This window comes from Histomonas meleagridis (assembly GCF_020186115.1).
Source record: "Histomonas meleagridis strain 2922-C6/04-10x chromosome Unknown contig_59, whole genome shotgun sequence".
Classification (NCBI taxonomy): Eukaryota; Parabasalia; order Tritrichomonadida; family Dientamoebidae; genus Histomonas; species Histomonas meleagridis.
In genome coordinates this window covers 159,446-175,859 of record NW_027150901.1, presented here as the reverse complement: position 1 = coordinate 175,859, position 16,414 = coordinate 159,446, and the positions used below count along the sequence as shown (strand labels likewise).

The 16,414-nt window shown below is 28.8% G+C and overlaps 5 protein-coding genes across 5 annotated transcripts; 4 read left to right on the top strand and 1 right to left on the bottom strand.

The window, feature by feature from the left end:
• Positions 1 to 330: 330 nt before the first annotated feature.
• Positions 331 to 765, top strand: GO595_007800 (40S ribosomal protein S23; the record flags this gene model as incomplete). The annotated part of the gene is made up of 1 exon (XM_067921304.1): positions 331 to 765. The coding sequence occupies one exon, from the start codon at positions 331 to 333 to the stop codon at positions 763 to 765; it is 435 nt and encodes a 144-aa protein (XP_067772030.1).
• Positions 766 to 1,006: 241 nt separating this feature from the next.
• GO595_007799 (succinate-CoA ligase) lies at positions 1,007 to 2,224 on the top strand (the record flags this gene model as incomplete). Its single annotated transcript, XM_067921302.1, has 1 exon — positions 1,007 to 2,224. The coding sequence occupies one exon, from the start codon at positions 1,007 to 1,009 to the stop codon at positions 2,222 to 2,224; it is 1,218 nt and encodes a 405-aa protein (XP_067772029.1).
• A 4,858-nt stretch (positions 2,225 to 7,082) lies between these two features.
• GO595_007798 (uncharacterized protein) lies at positions 7,083 to 7,310 on the bottom strand (the record flags this gene model as incomplete). The annotated part of the gene is made up of 1 exon (XM_067921301.1): positions 7,083 to 7,310. The coding sequence occupies one exon, from the start codon at positions 7,308 to 7,310 to the stop codon at positions 7,083 to 7,085; it is 228 nt and encodes a 75-aa protein (XP_067772028.1).
• Positions 7,311 to 11,074: 3,764 nt separating this feature from the next.
• On the top strand, positions 11,075 to 12,193 carry GO595_007797 (leukocyte elastase inhibitor-like; the record flags this gene model as incomplete). Its single annotated transcript, XM_067921300.1, has 1 exon — positions 11,075 to 12,193. The coding sequence occupies one exon, from the start codon at positions 11,075 to 11,077 to the stop codon at positions 12,191 to 12,193; it is 1,119 nt and encodes a 372-aa protein (XP_067772027.1).
• A 1,783-nt stretch (positions 12,194 to 13,976) lies between these two features.
• Positions 13,977 to 16,289, top strand: GO595_007796 (Clan SB, family S8, subtilisin-like serine peptidase; the record flags this gene model as incomplete). Its single annotated transcript, XM_067921299.1, has 1 exon — positions 13,977 to 16,289. One exon carries the CDS (start codon positions 13,977 to 13,979, stop codon positions 16,287 to 16,289), a length of 2,313 nt encoding a protein of 770 aa, XP_067772026.1.
• Between the last annotated feature and the right edge of the window lie 125 nt (positions 16,290 to 16,414).

Genomic DNA, 16,414 nt, shown 5'->3' with positions numbered 1-16,414 from the left:
CTTTTCAGTATTTCTTAAATAGGCAAAACACCATTTGGTTATGAAACTAATATTGGGATAAATCATGGTAGTTTTGGGCATGGGTGATTTTGTGTTGTATACAACACCATTTCTTAAGAAACCATGGGATTTTTTGTGTAATTTTTGGAATTGTCTATTTTTATCATCTTCTGCAACTACGCTTATAAGTCGACCGGGTTTGATGCTTCCAATTTTCGTTAAAAAAAGCAAAAAGAGAATCATTTTTTTGTCAAATGACAAAATTTTTCGGTTTTTATTTAACGTTCGCATTCCTAACCGACGCTTAGCGGTTTGGCCGGCCTTTTGTAAATGGGAAAATCCAAGGCATGCGGTCGTCAGGCAGCTCGCAAGCTCCGTGTCGCACACAGAAACAATCTCTGGGCAAGCAAGAAATATAGGAAGAGGCAAAGCACAACAATCTATAAGACACCATTAGAAGGTGTTGCTATGGCTTCAGGTATCGTTACACAAAAGGTAGCTGTTGAAGCTAAGCAACCAAACTCAGCTATCCGTAAAGCAGTTCGTGTTCAGCTTAAGAAGAATAGCAAAGTCATCACAGCATTTGTACCACGTGATGGTTCCCTTCGTTTAATCGATGATAACGACCGTGTTCTTGTTGCTGGTCTTGGTCGTTCCAATCGTTCAGTTGGTGATCTTCCAGGAGTTCGTTTCCAAGTTATCAAAGTTGCCGGTTTCTCACTTCTTGCCCTTTGGCTCGGAAAGAAGGAAAAGCCAAGGAGCTAAGATCTGAATAATAAATTTCTGAAGGCCAATCAATTTTTTAATGAATAATGATTAACGATTTTTTTTGAATGTTGATTCCTCCACTTCTGTAAAACGATTCTTGATTTGATATTCCAAAACTTTTACTTCGACACATGTTTTTGGAGCTCGAACATTGCAAAACGATAGTTGAGGTGCCCCAAAAGAACTATTGTAGCGGTTTTAATCAATTTTGAAAGAGAGGTGATCACTTCACTTTTAGATGCTTTCAACAAGCTTCTCACGCAAGTTCAATATCCTCGAATACCAATCCAAGGAAATCTGCAAGAAGTTCGATGTCTCTGCCGGTATTAACCAAGTTGCCTTCACACCAGATGAAGCCGCAGAAGCATTCAAGAAGATTGGTCTTCCAGCAGTTGTCGTAAAGGCTCAAGTTTATGCTGGTGGTCGTGGCAAAGGCACATGGGTTGAAGATGGCTTCAAGTCAGGTGTTCATTTCGTCAAATCAGCCGAAGAAGCTAAACAAGTTGCCTCCAAAATGATCGGCAGACATCTTCGCACAAAGCAAACAACAAAAGAAGGTGCTCTCTGTAAGTGTGTCATGCTTTCTGACCCAGTTGAAATCAAGCGTGAATTATATTTCGCAATCCTTCTTGACCGTGCTTCACAAGCCCCAGTTGTCATCGCCTCAACACAAGGTGGTGTTGAAATCGAAGAAGTTGCCAAGAAACAACCAAATGCAATCTTCAAGGAAGTTCTTGATGGTGTTGATGGCATCACAGAAGACGTTGCTAAGCGCCTTGCAAAGAAGCTCGGCCTCCAAGGTGCTGCATATCAAAGTGGTGTTGAAGAAATGCAAAAACTTTGGAAATTATTTGTCGGTTCAGATGCCACACAAGTCGAAGTTAACCCACTTGCCGAAACAGTTGACGGCCGTATCATCACAGTTGACTCCAAATTCAACTTTGATGATTCCGCCCATTATCGTCAAAAGGAAATCTTCAGCTATCGCGACCTTAAACAAGTTAACCCAATGGAACTCCGTGCGGAGAAGTATGGCCTCAACTATGTCCAACTTGATGGTGATATCGCATGTCTTGTTAATGGCGCTGGTCTCGCAATGGCTACAATGGACGTCATCAAACTATCCGGAGGCGATCCAGCCAACTTCCTCGACCTCGGTGGCGCTGCTTCCGAAAAGGCGGTCACTGAAGGATTCCTTATCATCAGCTCGAACCCAAAGGTGAAGGCAATTCTCGTCAACATCTTCGGTGGCATTGTTAAGTGCGACATGATCGCGAAGGGCGTCATCGCTGCTGTGAAGAAGGTCGGACTCAAGATTCCACTCGTTGTGAGACTCGAAGGCACAAACGTTGAACTTGGCAAGAAGTTGCTTAGGGAATCAGGCCTCCCAATCATCCCCGCTAGCAACCTTACAGAGGCTGGCGAAAAGGCTGTTCACGCTGCTCGTAGTCACTAAACTTTAAATGATCTCCAAATAACATCACTAACATTAACATCAATTCTTTGATTTTTTCTGTGTGACTTCCGAAGAAATTGTTTTATAAAATGATGAAAAATGGATCGGACATGTGATGTGAAATGATGTTTGATGATTTGTTGTTAAAGGCGAATTTAACTATTTACTATTGGAAGTTGAGGTTTGTTTTACATAAGAGAAAAAGGTAAAATCTGCAGATTAATTTAATTCAAATATTGTTATAAAATATTAAATAAAATATTGAAATGTTATCTTCTAATTAACATCAATTTTTTCTGATTCAAGAAGTTATTTAAATGTGTCTGTGTGACAACATGAGGATGAATTCATAGGTAATGCTTTATATAATTCAACCCGAATATTATTTTGACATAGCTAAATTGCTTCTAGAACAAAAATTGATATTCATGCGAAAGATAAAATATATATAAAATAATTTTTTCCGAAAGCCTTTGTTTTCCTTTAGTTAATTTTTTGTATCAATATTTCCGAAAACAAATTAATTCTCCGAGAAATTTAAAAAAGAAAAAGCAATGAAACGGTTTTAACTTTATTTAAATTACTGGTTTCTTGTGAAATGATTATTTTCCAAACGTCGAGAAGGAATTTCCGAACAGACCATATCATTTACAAAATCACTACCTACTCACGAAAAAGTCTATTAAATAAAGTACAATCTCTATTTATTGATTATCTTTAGCATTGATATCAATTCTTTCTTTTTCAAGAAGCAATTTAACTATTTCTGTGTAACCATTTTCAAACGCATATGTGAATGCTGTTTTATGTTATTCTAATAATTTCCAAATATTATTGTAAAGTATTATATTAATTAAATAAATATCAAATATAACAAATAATTATTTTTCGCATTCATATCAATTCCTTTTTGTTCAAGAAGTAATTCTACTATTTTTATGTAACAATTTGAAACAGCATACATTAACGCGGACCAAAATAATTTGAATAATTTCCAATTATTGTTTTAAAATCCAAAATCATTGAGATAAACTACAAATTTAATAAATTAATGTTTTGGACATTAATGTCAATATCTTTTTGCTCAAGAAGTAACTTAACTATCTCCACATAACCATTTGAAGCTGCATACATCAGTGCTGTCCAAAATAATTCAAATAATTTCCAATATTTTCGTTAAAATTATGGAATATTTAAATAAATATATAATAAAATGAATATATGTCTTTTACATTAACATTAATTCCTTTTTGCGCAAGAAATAATTTTACGATATCTAAATGACCTTCTTCAGATGCCCAAATAAGAGCTGTTTGAAATAATTTATGAAAATTTTAATAAATATTTTCGAATATCAAAAAATAAAAACAAAAATTAATATTAAAGATTCAATATTTTTGGCATTAATATTAATTTCTTCTTGTTCAAGAAGTAATTTAACGATTTCAGTATCGCCTAAAATAGATGCATAAATAAGTGCTGTATTAAATCTTTTGAAGAATTTCCAAATATTATTATGAAACATAAAACTAATAAAACAAATACAAAATAAAATATGTTAATATCTTTAGCATTAATATCGATTCTTTTTTGGTTTAAAAGTAATTTAAATATTTCGTTTTGACCATTAACAGTTGCTAAAATAAGTGCAGTTTCATATATATTCAACAAATTCCAATTGTTATTAATATATATTAAATTATCGAAATAAATTTTAAATAAAATCATTAAATAGTTTTATCAGTGATATCAATATCTTGTTCGATAAGGAATTTAACTATTTCTATAATCCCTTTTTCTATTTCGAACATAAATGCCGTTTTAAACATTTAATATAATTTCCAAATATTATATTGAATTACAAAATTATTATGACAAATATTAAATAAAATTAATGAATAGATTTAACATTAATATCAATTCCTTCTTGTTCAAGAAGTAATTTAACGATTTCTGTTTGACCTTCTGAAGATGCTAATATAAGTGCTGTTTCAAATGATTTAAATAATTTCCAAATATTATTTTGAAATATTAAATTATTAAAATAAATATTATCTTTAGCATTAATATCAATTCCTTTTTGTTCAAGAAGTAAATTAACAATTTCTATATGACCTTTTACAGATGCTTTAATAAGTGCTGTTTTAAATATTTTAAATAATTTCCAAATATTATTTTGAAATCCAAAATTATTAAAACAAAAACTATCTTTAGCATTAATATCAATTCCTTCGTATTCAAGAAGTAATTTAACGATTTCTGTATGTCTATTTACAGTTGCATACATAAGTGGTGTCCATAATAATTTAAATAATTTCCAAATATTTTTTTGAATTCCAAAATTCTTAAAATAAACATCAAATAAAACAAATATTAATATCAAATCCGCCTTTTTTAAGAAGTAATTCCGCTACGTCAGTTTCACCCCATGTAGATGCAAGAATAAGAGATTGAAATATTTTGTTATATTTCTAAAATTTGTTTAAAAATATCAAATCCTTTATTTAAATCAATTCCTTTTTGCTCAAGAAGTAATATTACTATTTCACTATGACGATTATAAATTGCATACATAAGTGCAGTCCAAAATAATTTAAATAATTTTTATATACTATTTTAAAATATAAAATTATTAAAATAAATTCCAAATAAAAAAGATTTATATCTTTAGCATTAATATCAATTCCTTCTTGTTCAAGAAGTAATTTAACAATTTCTGTATTACCATTTTCAGATGCTCCAATAAGTGCTGTTTGAAATAATTGAAATAATTTCCAAATATTATTTTGAAATTTCAAATTATTAAAACAAATATAATTATCCTTTACATTAATATCAATTCCTTCTTGTTCAAGAAGTAATTTAACGATTTCTAAGTTGCCACATTTAGATGCAGTTATAAGTGCTGTCTCAAATACATTTAATAAAAATCAAAAATTATTTTGAATTCCAAAATTATTAAAATAAATATTAAATAAAATAAACAAACATCATTTATATCTATTACTTTTAATTCTAATATATATTTAACAAGTTCAATATTGTCTGATTGTGCTGAAATAATTAATATATTCTTTGGAATTTTGTTGTTTTGTAGGAAATATTTAACAAGATATAAATCGCCAATTTTAGCAGAAGTATTAATTATATTTCTATTGATCTTCATTCCTTCTTTTATTAAATATGAAAAAATTTCATAATTATTATATAAAACACATTCATTTCCTAATTCTTTCAATCTATCAATTTTCTTTATTTTATTCTCATAAAAATATTTAAAGATATCATTTCGATGAAATTCAATTGCTGTTTCATATGCATCTTCAAATGTTGAATGATTTTGTTCACACAAATGAATGATTTCTTCATTTCCTCCTGCAACTGCATATTCACCTGTGTTTTCTACTTTTGCACCATTCATAAGTAAATATTTAAAACATTTAATTGAAGAAAAAAATGCTGCATAATCAATTAATGTAACATTTTCTTCATTAATAAATGAACATCTTTCATAAAGTGATGGTGCAATTCTTTGATTAAAATCAAAATTTGTTTGTGATGATATTTCTTGAAGTTTTTCAATTTCATCATTTCGAATTATTTTCGCAATTTCATTTGGATTATGTCCTTCTTTAATTAATTTTTTATGAACTTCCCAATCATTCTTTGAAAGTTCTTCATAATTTTCAATGATTTGTTTTCGATAGAGATTATTTACATAATTTTTATATGTATTTATATCTTTTTTTGACATGTATTGAACAAAGTATGGTTCTTTTTTTATCTTAATAATTCTCCAGAGACGACTTATATCAATCAGATTTTGTTCGACCATAATTTCAAGAAGATAATGTGATTCTTTTATGTTATTTTTAAGAAGAGTATGAATAAAATATTCAAATATTTTGGGTTCGTTTTTTTCGTATTTTTCAATTTCTTTCATTAAATTTAAATATATATCAAATTTATTCATTTGTAAAACAACTGCTAAAAATATAAAATAACTAATAACTATATTAAAAGATATTGAACAATTATCATCAAAACTGTCAATTATTATTTTTGCTGCTTGTCTAATATTGTCTTTGTCTAAATCAAAAATTATTTTCTGGATTTTTTGCTCTAATTCCAAAATATTTTGATTTTTCATTATATGCCACTTTAATAATAAAACTCACAAATATTTTTCGGTTGATTAGTGAAGATCAAATGGGGTGCCCCATAATGGGACTTATATAAGTCATCGATAGTTAGTCTATACATTAATTCATTCTGTCTGAACCTTCTCTCATTCCAATATACAAATAAAATGCATATAAACTTAATTGAAGTGAAATTGAATTTAAGACATGTAACTATTTGGATGGTCAAAAGTAAATTCTGATTTCACTAAATCTATTTATTAATGTCTATCGTTTCCGAATTCTTATTGGGGCTCAATATCGAAAATTTACTATGCTCAGTCACTAAGCCTTAGTGGCTTGCTATAGTATAACTATTTTTCAATCATTAATGAGGGAAACAAAATTTCCCACAGACAATACATAAACCACTTTAAAGTGGTTTCAGAAAGGTTTCCCAAACACTTCAGTTTTTGAATATAAATCCGATGATTTTTCATTCATTCGGTTCTATCGTTTGGAAGCTATACCAAAAGCAAAGGAAAGAAGCCACAAATAAAATGATCACATCATAAAAAAATTCAAATTCATATTAAATTATAATCACAAATTTATGATCTCTTTTTAAATTTGAAAATTCCAATTTTATATATGAAAACATGAGTTCAAAATGATCGAGAAAAAAATGTAATTCTTTTTAAACAATAATATCTAAATTTATACTTTAAAAAAAATGTTCATTCTTTTTTAGGTATTGAAGGATCTATTGGAATTTGATTTGGTGGTACTTGTTCTTCAGATGCTTTTGAGGCAATGCCTTCAGTTGAAATGTCTTTTCCTTTTTGTTCCATCATTGTTCTTTGAATTAAAAGTTCAAGTTCCGTAGCAGGTGTTTCATCTGGGACGTACGCTGCGTAGTATAGAGAATGAACTTTCTTTTTTCTACTCTTCTTTTCTGCATCCATCTTCTATGTTTTCTATTTAATCGCAATAAAAAAGTCGAGAAGGTTATAACGGTCGTCATAAACGGTCGCATCCTGTTAAAAGCCCACAGAAAATTACACCCTTTTTTGTACGTTAATCCAAAATAACGTATTTTCTGATCATTTTTCTTCAATATCTCTAAATTACGAAATCATCCAAATGTGATGTTTCTTCCTTTCATGTTATTTAAAAAGTTAATGTAATTGGTTGGTGTTTCATAGCATTCGTCATTTTTGGGTGATGGATTTGTAAGTCCTAAACTTTAGTATCTAATTCGTGATTTATTTTGTCTGAAATGCTTAACAGAGCATAAGAATCAAAATGGTTATCATTTCTGTGCATTCGACGAATGCTTCCATGAGATACATTATTAATGTTTGGGTGGATGGTTCTTCATTTAAATGAATAAACATCTTTTAATATTATTATAAAATAACGTTTTAATAATATTAATCCTATATATTAAACTCGACTTGCGATTTTCACCCATCGTAGGATGACCTACCATCTTGATATTATGGATATATAACATATATACATAGTTACATCTATGATTAATAAAAAACTAAGAATAATATCATAATTAGCACGAGATAAATTTATTCTTTCATTCCATAAGGTGACAAAAATCTACTTTTGCATGGTTTATGTTGAACGATAGAGGTAACGATAAGTGACGATAGGAGCGAATTTGAATGACGGTAAATATTATTAAAATTTTACTATTTCCTCGAAAAGATACGTTATTAATTTACATCACATTAATTACAATTGTAATTTGTCAGCATCATTATGATTTGTAAACAGCCAAATTAAATGATTCTTGGTTTGTTTAAATATAATAATAATATTGATATTTTTTCATAGAATCGTTATTTGTTATTTATTCCGAAAATTTATATGAAATCTTGATTTTTCTGAATTTATGAATTTTTTGAAAAAATGAATGATGTGATAATTCTCGTAATACCTTAATGATGTACTTATTTAACCTGATTAATAATTTATTATCAATTATATAGTTTCTGTGTAAGTACACATTCTTGAAATATCTTATTACGAACGATACATTTTTTCTGATGATAACGATTATTAATTTCTCTATTTTTCCGAATATGATTCAATACCACGGTTTTGAGAACGATACGAGCTGATTGAGTGATTTTTATACGTCCACTCATTCAAATTTGACTTCGAACCGCTTGAACATGTAGAATGATATCAATAACTTAAAATCGAATTATAATTGTATATGGCGTTATTCATACGATCTTGATATTATGGATATATAATATATAAATACATAGTTGCATCTTTGATTAATAAAAAACTAAGAATATCTTAATCTATTAAGGAATTAGAAATTCAGAAATTATTTGGGCAATGATGAAATATCATTTATTTTATTTAATTATATAAAATCTTGATATTAAATTCTTTTCAAACCTATCTGAAATATTAATAAACTCAAAAAATTTCAAATACATTGATGGCATATTCATGTAATTGTCGTATATAAGTTATTTTTGATATGTGAATGCACATTCGGGCATATATTGGTACAAACGATACAAAACTTTCTAACGATAACTTTTTTGAATAGAATAACAATTTTTTATCATTGAATTTTTTCAACAGCACTTTTTCCCCCTTCGCATAATAATTTAAAATCAGTTAAAAAATTATCAGTCATCCTGTGTATTAATTTTCTCCCGATACTTATATTATGGGACAAAATCCTCCTTTTATTGTCTTTTTTCTTTTCAACTGATTGAATGGTTTTTGTTCGTTCTTCGATTCAAATTTGACTACGAATAGATAGTTAACCAATGGCGAGGTAATTCATGAATAGTAAATTTACTCTGATTTTTTTTTTTTTTTTTTTGACCTAGGATATGTTTTTTGCTGATAGCAAAAAACCATAATTTGAATCTTATTTTATGCTATTCATTTCAAATTTTGTAGAATTAATTATTTTATTTTTAATTCATGTCTTTAATTTAGATTTCAAATATATTAGAATCGGCAATTTATATATGGCAACAGGTATTATTTGTAGTTCATGATATATATAATGATCAATTTTACATATTATCCTAGAATAAATCAATATCTCCTCATTGACGATTTCGTTATCGGAAAGGATATAAGATAATTGTGTGATTTTTATTCGTACTACTATTAAAATTTGACTATAACCCCTTTGTTCTTGAACAATATGAAAAAATTGAAGATTGACTTTCTTTTTATAACCTGGGATTTGATTTTTGCATTTGGCAAAAATCAGATCCAAAATATGATATATTATTTGCTTTGCTTATAATCTTTTTTTATTAAATATTTATTAAATTATACCAAGTTTTTTATAAAGAGCTTTCATATATGTATTTTTCATTATCTTTTTATTTCTACTTGAATTGTTATAAACAACCTCAAGTACTATTGTACTTCGGATACTTGTATATATATAAATATTTTTCACCACTCAGAACGTTAACAGCATATAAGGTCAATATAATGTACTAAGTATAAATATACACATTAAATAAGGAATATAAAAATAAGATTTATCATTTATTATGTAGATATTGAAATTCGATTTTTCATATGATAGAACATAATACGAATTTATAATGTATTGTACGTACACTACTACGTAGTATTTATACTATATATAATAGTAATAATATATATAATAGTAATAATATATAATAGTAATAATATATATAATAGTAATAATATATTATTTCTGATTATAATATTAGCATATATCATACCAAAAGTTTATAAAAAATTAATTTAATTTATTTCAATTTACTGATAAAAAATATAATTCACACTCCTATTAATTCATTATTTGATATTGTTCACACATTATAATAGTAGTATGATATTGTTTACACTACTATTTCAAAAAATATAATAAAATCAGAAATGTAGATTTTGATATTTGCTTATGTGATAATTATATTATGAATTTTTTATTTTGCTATATAATTTAACTTATACCAAAGTGATAATATTATATCTTATATCTAATTGCATATAGTTAATCTTACAATTTATGAATATACACACTGACACACAAAGACCCACTCGATGAATATTCATCAACTTATATTTGTTTTTTATAAAAATTACTATTTATTTGACAACAAAATTGTTAATCTTGTTTTTTTTCTAATTTCAGAACAAATTTTGATCATGTGATATCACATATGCTATATATTTCATAAATAATATATAAAAAATTAAAAAAAATACTTATTAAACGATTAATACATATTTTTAATCAAATTTTCATCATATCCTATTTCATCTGTATTAATAGACAATTTTTTGCTGCATTTATATTAATATTCGAAATATATATTCGATTTTGTTCACACAAACAAAGTTCACGTGATTATGATTGATACGATAATAAAATTCTTTCAATATTAGATACGCAAGATGATTTATGTAATCGAATTTTTTTATTCAATTTTGATCGATGCAAAACGACAATTATTGCATTCAATTTTTTTAATTTAATTTTATATGATACAAAACGGCACTTATTTTATTCAATTTTATTAATTTAATTTCACTTGGCGTAAAGAGTCACTTATCGAAAAAAAAATAAAGAATTTGAAAGCATAAACTAGACAATAATTTAATGGAAACGACCGTTATGCCCTGGAACTAAGTTAATCCAAATTTCTTTTTATAAACCGTTTATTGACAACAAGTATCACTTCACCTCATGATTTCAAACATAAAACACTTCTTTTCAAATCTTTTCTACGGGACTCCAAGCGAACCTACACAGGTTCTTTCTATTGCCATGCTTTCAAATCTTTGCGATGAATCAAGTAATATTCTTGTTTCACCATATTCAACTTATGCAATCCTTTTAATGGTTGCTTCAATTCTAAATAATCCAACACGAAAACAAATTTCCGATGTTCTCAGAATGCCATCTGATACTACTCCAAAAGATATCCTCACCAATCTTCGAAATCTCATTTCACAAGTTGAACAAAAAACAAATAATGCAGTTATTCGTGGCGCAAATACACTTTGGCCAAACAAGAACAAAGAATTTGACGCAGAATTTTTCAAACCATTAATTGAATTTCTTGGAATTGAAATTAATCCAATCGAATTTAATCAAGAAGGCATTAGCTTAATAAATCAAAAGGTTGCAGAAGTCACCAATGGTCTTATTCAAAATCTTATTCAAGCAGATGAAGTTGAACCTAATTCTGATATCATTCTTACCAATGCCATCTATTTCAAAGCCGAATGGCAGAATAAGTTTGATCCAGAAGGGACTTCGGATTACCCATTTAATCTATTCGAAGGAACCAAAACAACATCTTTCATGAAAGATCAATTCACCATCCCATATTTCGAAGATGATGATTGCCAAGTGATTTCTTTGCCATATGTAAACGATTGTTCTTTATTAATCTTTCTTCCTAAGAATAAAGATCTTCAATCATTTCGATCTCTCAAAAGTTTACTTGGCACCAAAAAGTTCGAAGAATATGTCCAAAACCTTAACGAAGTCAAGATTAATGTAGTAATTCCCAAGTTTAAATGCCTTTGGGAGTCACAACACCTGCGCGAAATGCTCGAAGCGATTGGAATTCGTTTGCTTTTCGATCTGCAAAAGCCAAAGATTTCACGCGTAGTGCACAAAGCTTTTCTTGAAGTATATGAAGAAGGAACTACGGCAGCAGCTGCAACAGGGATAGAGACTCTTGGATTGCCAGAAATAATCGAAAAGTTCTTCGTAGCAGACCATCCATTTATATATGAATTGGTTCACAAAAATAAAACTGTTTTGTTTGCAGGAGAATTCGTTTCACCTGAATAAATTAATGAAAATTCATTTCAGTTATTTTTGTTTTTGTTTATATATCGAATTTTATTATTATTTGTTAAGCTTAATAAATTAATAAATGATTTAAGATTAAACAATTTTATAAAATAATAAAAAAGAATGAATTTAAATATTTTTATTCTGGAAAAATTATAAATATCATTGTTTTCTATGGATAATAAGGAAGAGAATAATTAAGGCTTTTTACAATTATCTAATTTGTATGAGAAAAAGAAATTTTCTGATGTTCATTTCGTTTTTTAAAAATCATAAGAAAACAAATATATAGTATTGTAAATTGCCTTGATTTTTTATTATGAAAAATAATAATAAATAAAAAAAAACATTTATTGAAAGGTTTGTGTGCTTAATTATCTGTTGTTTTTTAATTCATTTATTTTTTTCTTGAGTTTTAATTTCTTTCTTTCAATTATTTTTGCTTCCTGTTCCATCGCGCTAATTTCTTTTTTCATTGCTTTTATCACTGATAAAGAAAATGAGATTTCATCATATACAGCCCTGGAAAATTGATCTTCTTCTAATGAATCTGTTATTTTATTTCCATGATGTACTTCAACACTTTTATCATATTGCTTTTCTAATTCAACAGATTCTCGAAACATCTGATCAATAGAATTCATTAAAATTGGGTTGCCATGAGTTTCCACAAGATACTGAAACCCTAATGTTTGATCTATAAAGTCTTAACCTTATACATTTTTAAAAAAATGCGTTGCCCGGGAATCGAACCCGGATCACAAGCTTGGAAGGCTAGCATGATAACCACTACACTAGCAACGCTTTCATTTTTTTATTTATAATAAATTTATATTTTAAATATATTAAAAATGATATTTTCATATCCTTTTTTAGATGGTATAGCATCCATTTGTGAAATAATGATATTTAATTTAAATAGCTTTATTTACAAGGTTCATTTTCATTTAAATTTTTAAAACTTATTCGGAAATTGATTGAAGTTCTTCCAAAACAGCTGTTAAAGAATCTTTAAAATTGAAATTACTAAAAGCTTCAAGCTTTTGATATTTTTTGAGAAACTTAGTTTCAAAATCATCACAAATTCCTAAAACAAGCGGATCTCCTGAAGTTCTAGCAATTGCAAATATTCTAGTCATATCTTCCTTCCAATCTAGAAGTTTGTTGTATTTTTTTTTAGAAATTTTTTCTCGTACTCCTTGAAAAGTATTTAAGCCGCCATTTCTTGGATCTGAAATCACGAATGAAGTTGGTCTAATAATAAGGTCATCCATTACTTCTATAGATAAAACTCTTATAGAAGGAGTCCATGCACCATTTTCAAGTCTTGATTGTTTATTTTTCATTATTTTTAGCTACTTTAGAATTATATGATTTACAAAAAGTGCTTCATATTAATTATTTTCGTCGAAGTTTACAATATTTTTCCAAAAATAAATTTGAGAATATTAAAAAATTATTCAAATAAATTTATTAATTTAAATGAAAAAAATATTTTACATTTTTACATTCGATATTTGATTATTAAAATATATACTCTTATAGCTTAATCACTGGCTAAATTTTATATTTGCTCTTTGTCAACAATATATCTAATCAGTTTGTTTATACAAGCAATTAATGATTCAAATGAATATCCAACGAATACAATTCTCAAATATAGTTACGGCTGCTAACAATAAACAATTTTGCATAATTATTAACTTTCCAATAAACTATTCAAATTTTGAGTACAAAAAGACAACGACAAATTTCAACCAGTTGACACTTTTTGGTTCAAATGTTTCTCTTTTTTTCTCTTTTCTTAAGGTGGTGGCTCAATAATACAGGGGAATATGCAGGTATTCCAGGCGAAGATATTAATTATCCCAGTCCGACTAGTACTCTTTATCGAAATGGAACTGGTATTGTAATCAATGTTATTGCAAACGGAGCGAACTATTATCACCATGTATATCAAGGGCGTGCAATTGAAGACGAATTTTTAGAAACTTACAATAATTTAGTTGAACTTATTCCAAAATTTCCCGAGAATGATACTCTTGGGCAAAGAACCCTTAGTTTAGCAGCTGGTAGCTATGATTACTGTGATTCAGATGGTGTAGCTCCAGGTGCCAAAGTTGCATCATATAACTTCTATAATGTTCAAGGACGAAATGTTTCACTTGAGTATACTTTATGTCATCATGTTGAAAATTGGCACATCGGTGTTATTCAATATATTTATTCCCATTGTGAAGGGCGTGTTTGCAAATACATACCGACAAATGAAATTCCATCGGATTATGCTGATGAATGTCTTTATAATCCAGAAGATGGACTTTCATCCAATCAAAAATTCTTTGTAGTCCCAGCGGGTACCATTACCACTGATGTTTTCTTCACACCGCCCACAAGATGGCCGATGGTCTTTTCCATATCAGCTGTTAACAATCGTGGCGATCCACTTAATCGTGGAGCCGAAGGTGCTGGCCTCTTTATGTCATGTCCCGGAGCACGAAATAGTGATGATTCACCAATAGCCCCAATATATACTGCACATCCTCGAAGTGAAACAGCTTGTTTTAACACCACATTTTATGATACCTATGCATCGGCGTCCATTTTTGCAGGTGGACTTGCATGTATCTTAGAACGTAAGCCTGAGATCTCCGTTACTGACATGATGTACATCACTGCGATGACTGCATGCAAAGTAAATCCTGGCTCTACGTTATGGCGGACCAATTCTTTTGGACTTCATCATAATCGTCGTACAGGATTTGGACGATTAGATTTAAGTGAAGCACTTAAAGCGATTGACACCTTAGAATCACTTAACTATTCATTTGGAAAACCATTTTATATCTATGAGACAACCAAAAACATTAACATAAACATACAATTAAAAGAAGAGCCAGTCAACATAACAATACCAATTAATATTACCGATGTTAAAGATCCACGAATTTTAAGCTTTGTCTTAAACTTAAACATGAAAGACTTAGGCTTTGGAAGTTTAATTGTATCAATGTATAGTCCTAATGATAATTATCAAACTGAATATCAATTAAAGATATTAACAGAATGGTCAGACTTAAATGTCGATATAACACATTTAGAGTTACCAAGTTATCAATTCTTGGGCGAAAAAGCGAATGGCGAATGGATTGTAATGTTCCCTAAGATCGATAGTGGCGCACGTGGTTTATTAGTTAATGCATACTTAAAAGTATTTTATAGTGATGGGACACCAGACCCTTCAATCATAAGTCAAAAAGAAGGTTCTGATCCTTACCAAGCAATTGTTAATCCAGATGATCCATTTCATTTTAATGAGACTCAACTTGTTATGCATGCATGTGAAAACTTCACCACTGGAATCACTGTGAAAAGTAATTACACTAAAAAATGTCCAATAACATTATACATATCCGATCGAGAAACAAGACTTTCACATCGAGTTAAAGTTCCTGGATATGCTAATAAGTATAATACATCTTTAACTATACCATTTGTTCCGAGTGTCTTTTTGAATGATTCTAAGTTAAGTTTAATTGTCGAATCATTACCATGTAATTTACAACAACGAATTAATGTTACATATATTAATGATGAACCTAAGAATCGAATGTGGCTAAAGGATTATGAAGATAATATGATACCAAGTAACGAATCGATTTTAACATTACGATGGATAATTCATATGAATGATGTAATCGACGATGGATATTCGACATCAGTATGTATTAGTATTATATCATTGTCTTCAAATAAGGTAATTAGAAGAGTATTCGATCGAAACATTGGTGAGGCAACTTTCTCAATAGAAGAAGCGGGAAAGCCGCCGTCGAATATGCAGTTCAAACTTGAAATTTCGCCGTCTTCAAGTCACGTGGGAAAGACTTTCGACCCAATGTACATCATAGTGGGTGTGAGAGAGGAAAAAGGACCTTACGAACCTTACAAATCGCCGTACACCGTGTTCGTTCATTTCGCAATATATTTCTTGTTCGCTGTAATGATATTGTCTGTGGTCATTCCGTTGTTTAGAATACTGAAAAAGAAAAGAAACGAAGAAGAAGAGAAACTGATTGAGGGGTCACATGTTTAATGAAATATGTAAAACTAACAAAAGCTAAAAATAAACAGTGTCGTATTAAGTGTTGTTTAAGCAATTAAAATAAGCAGTTCCAAATGAATAAAGAACATCACGAAATTTTAAAAACAGGAAAAAAA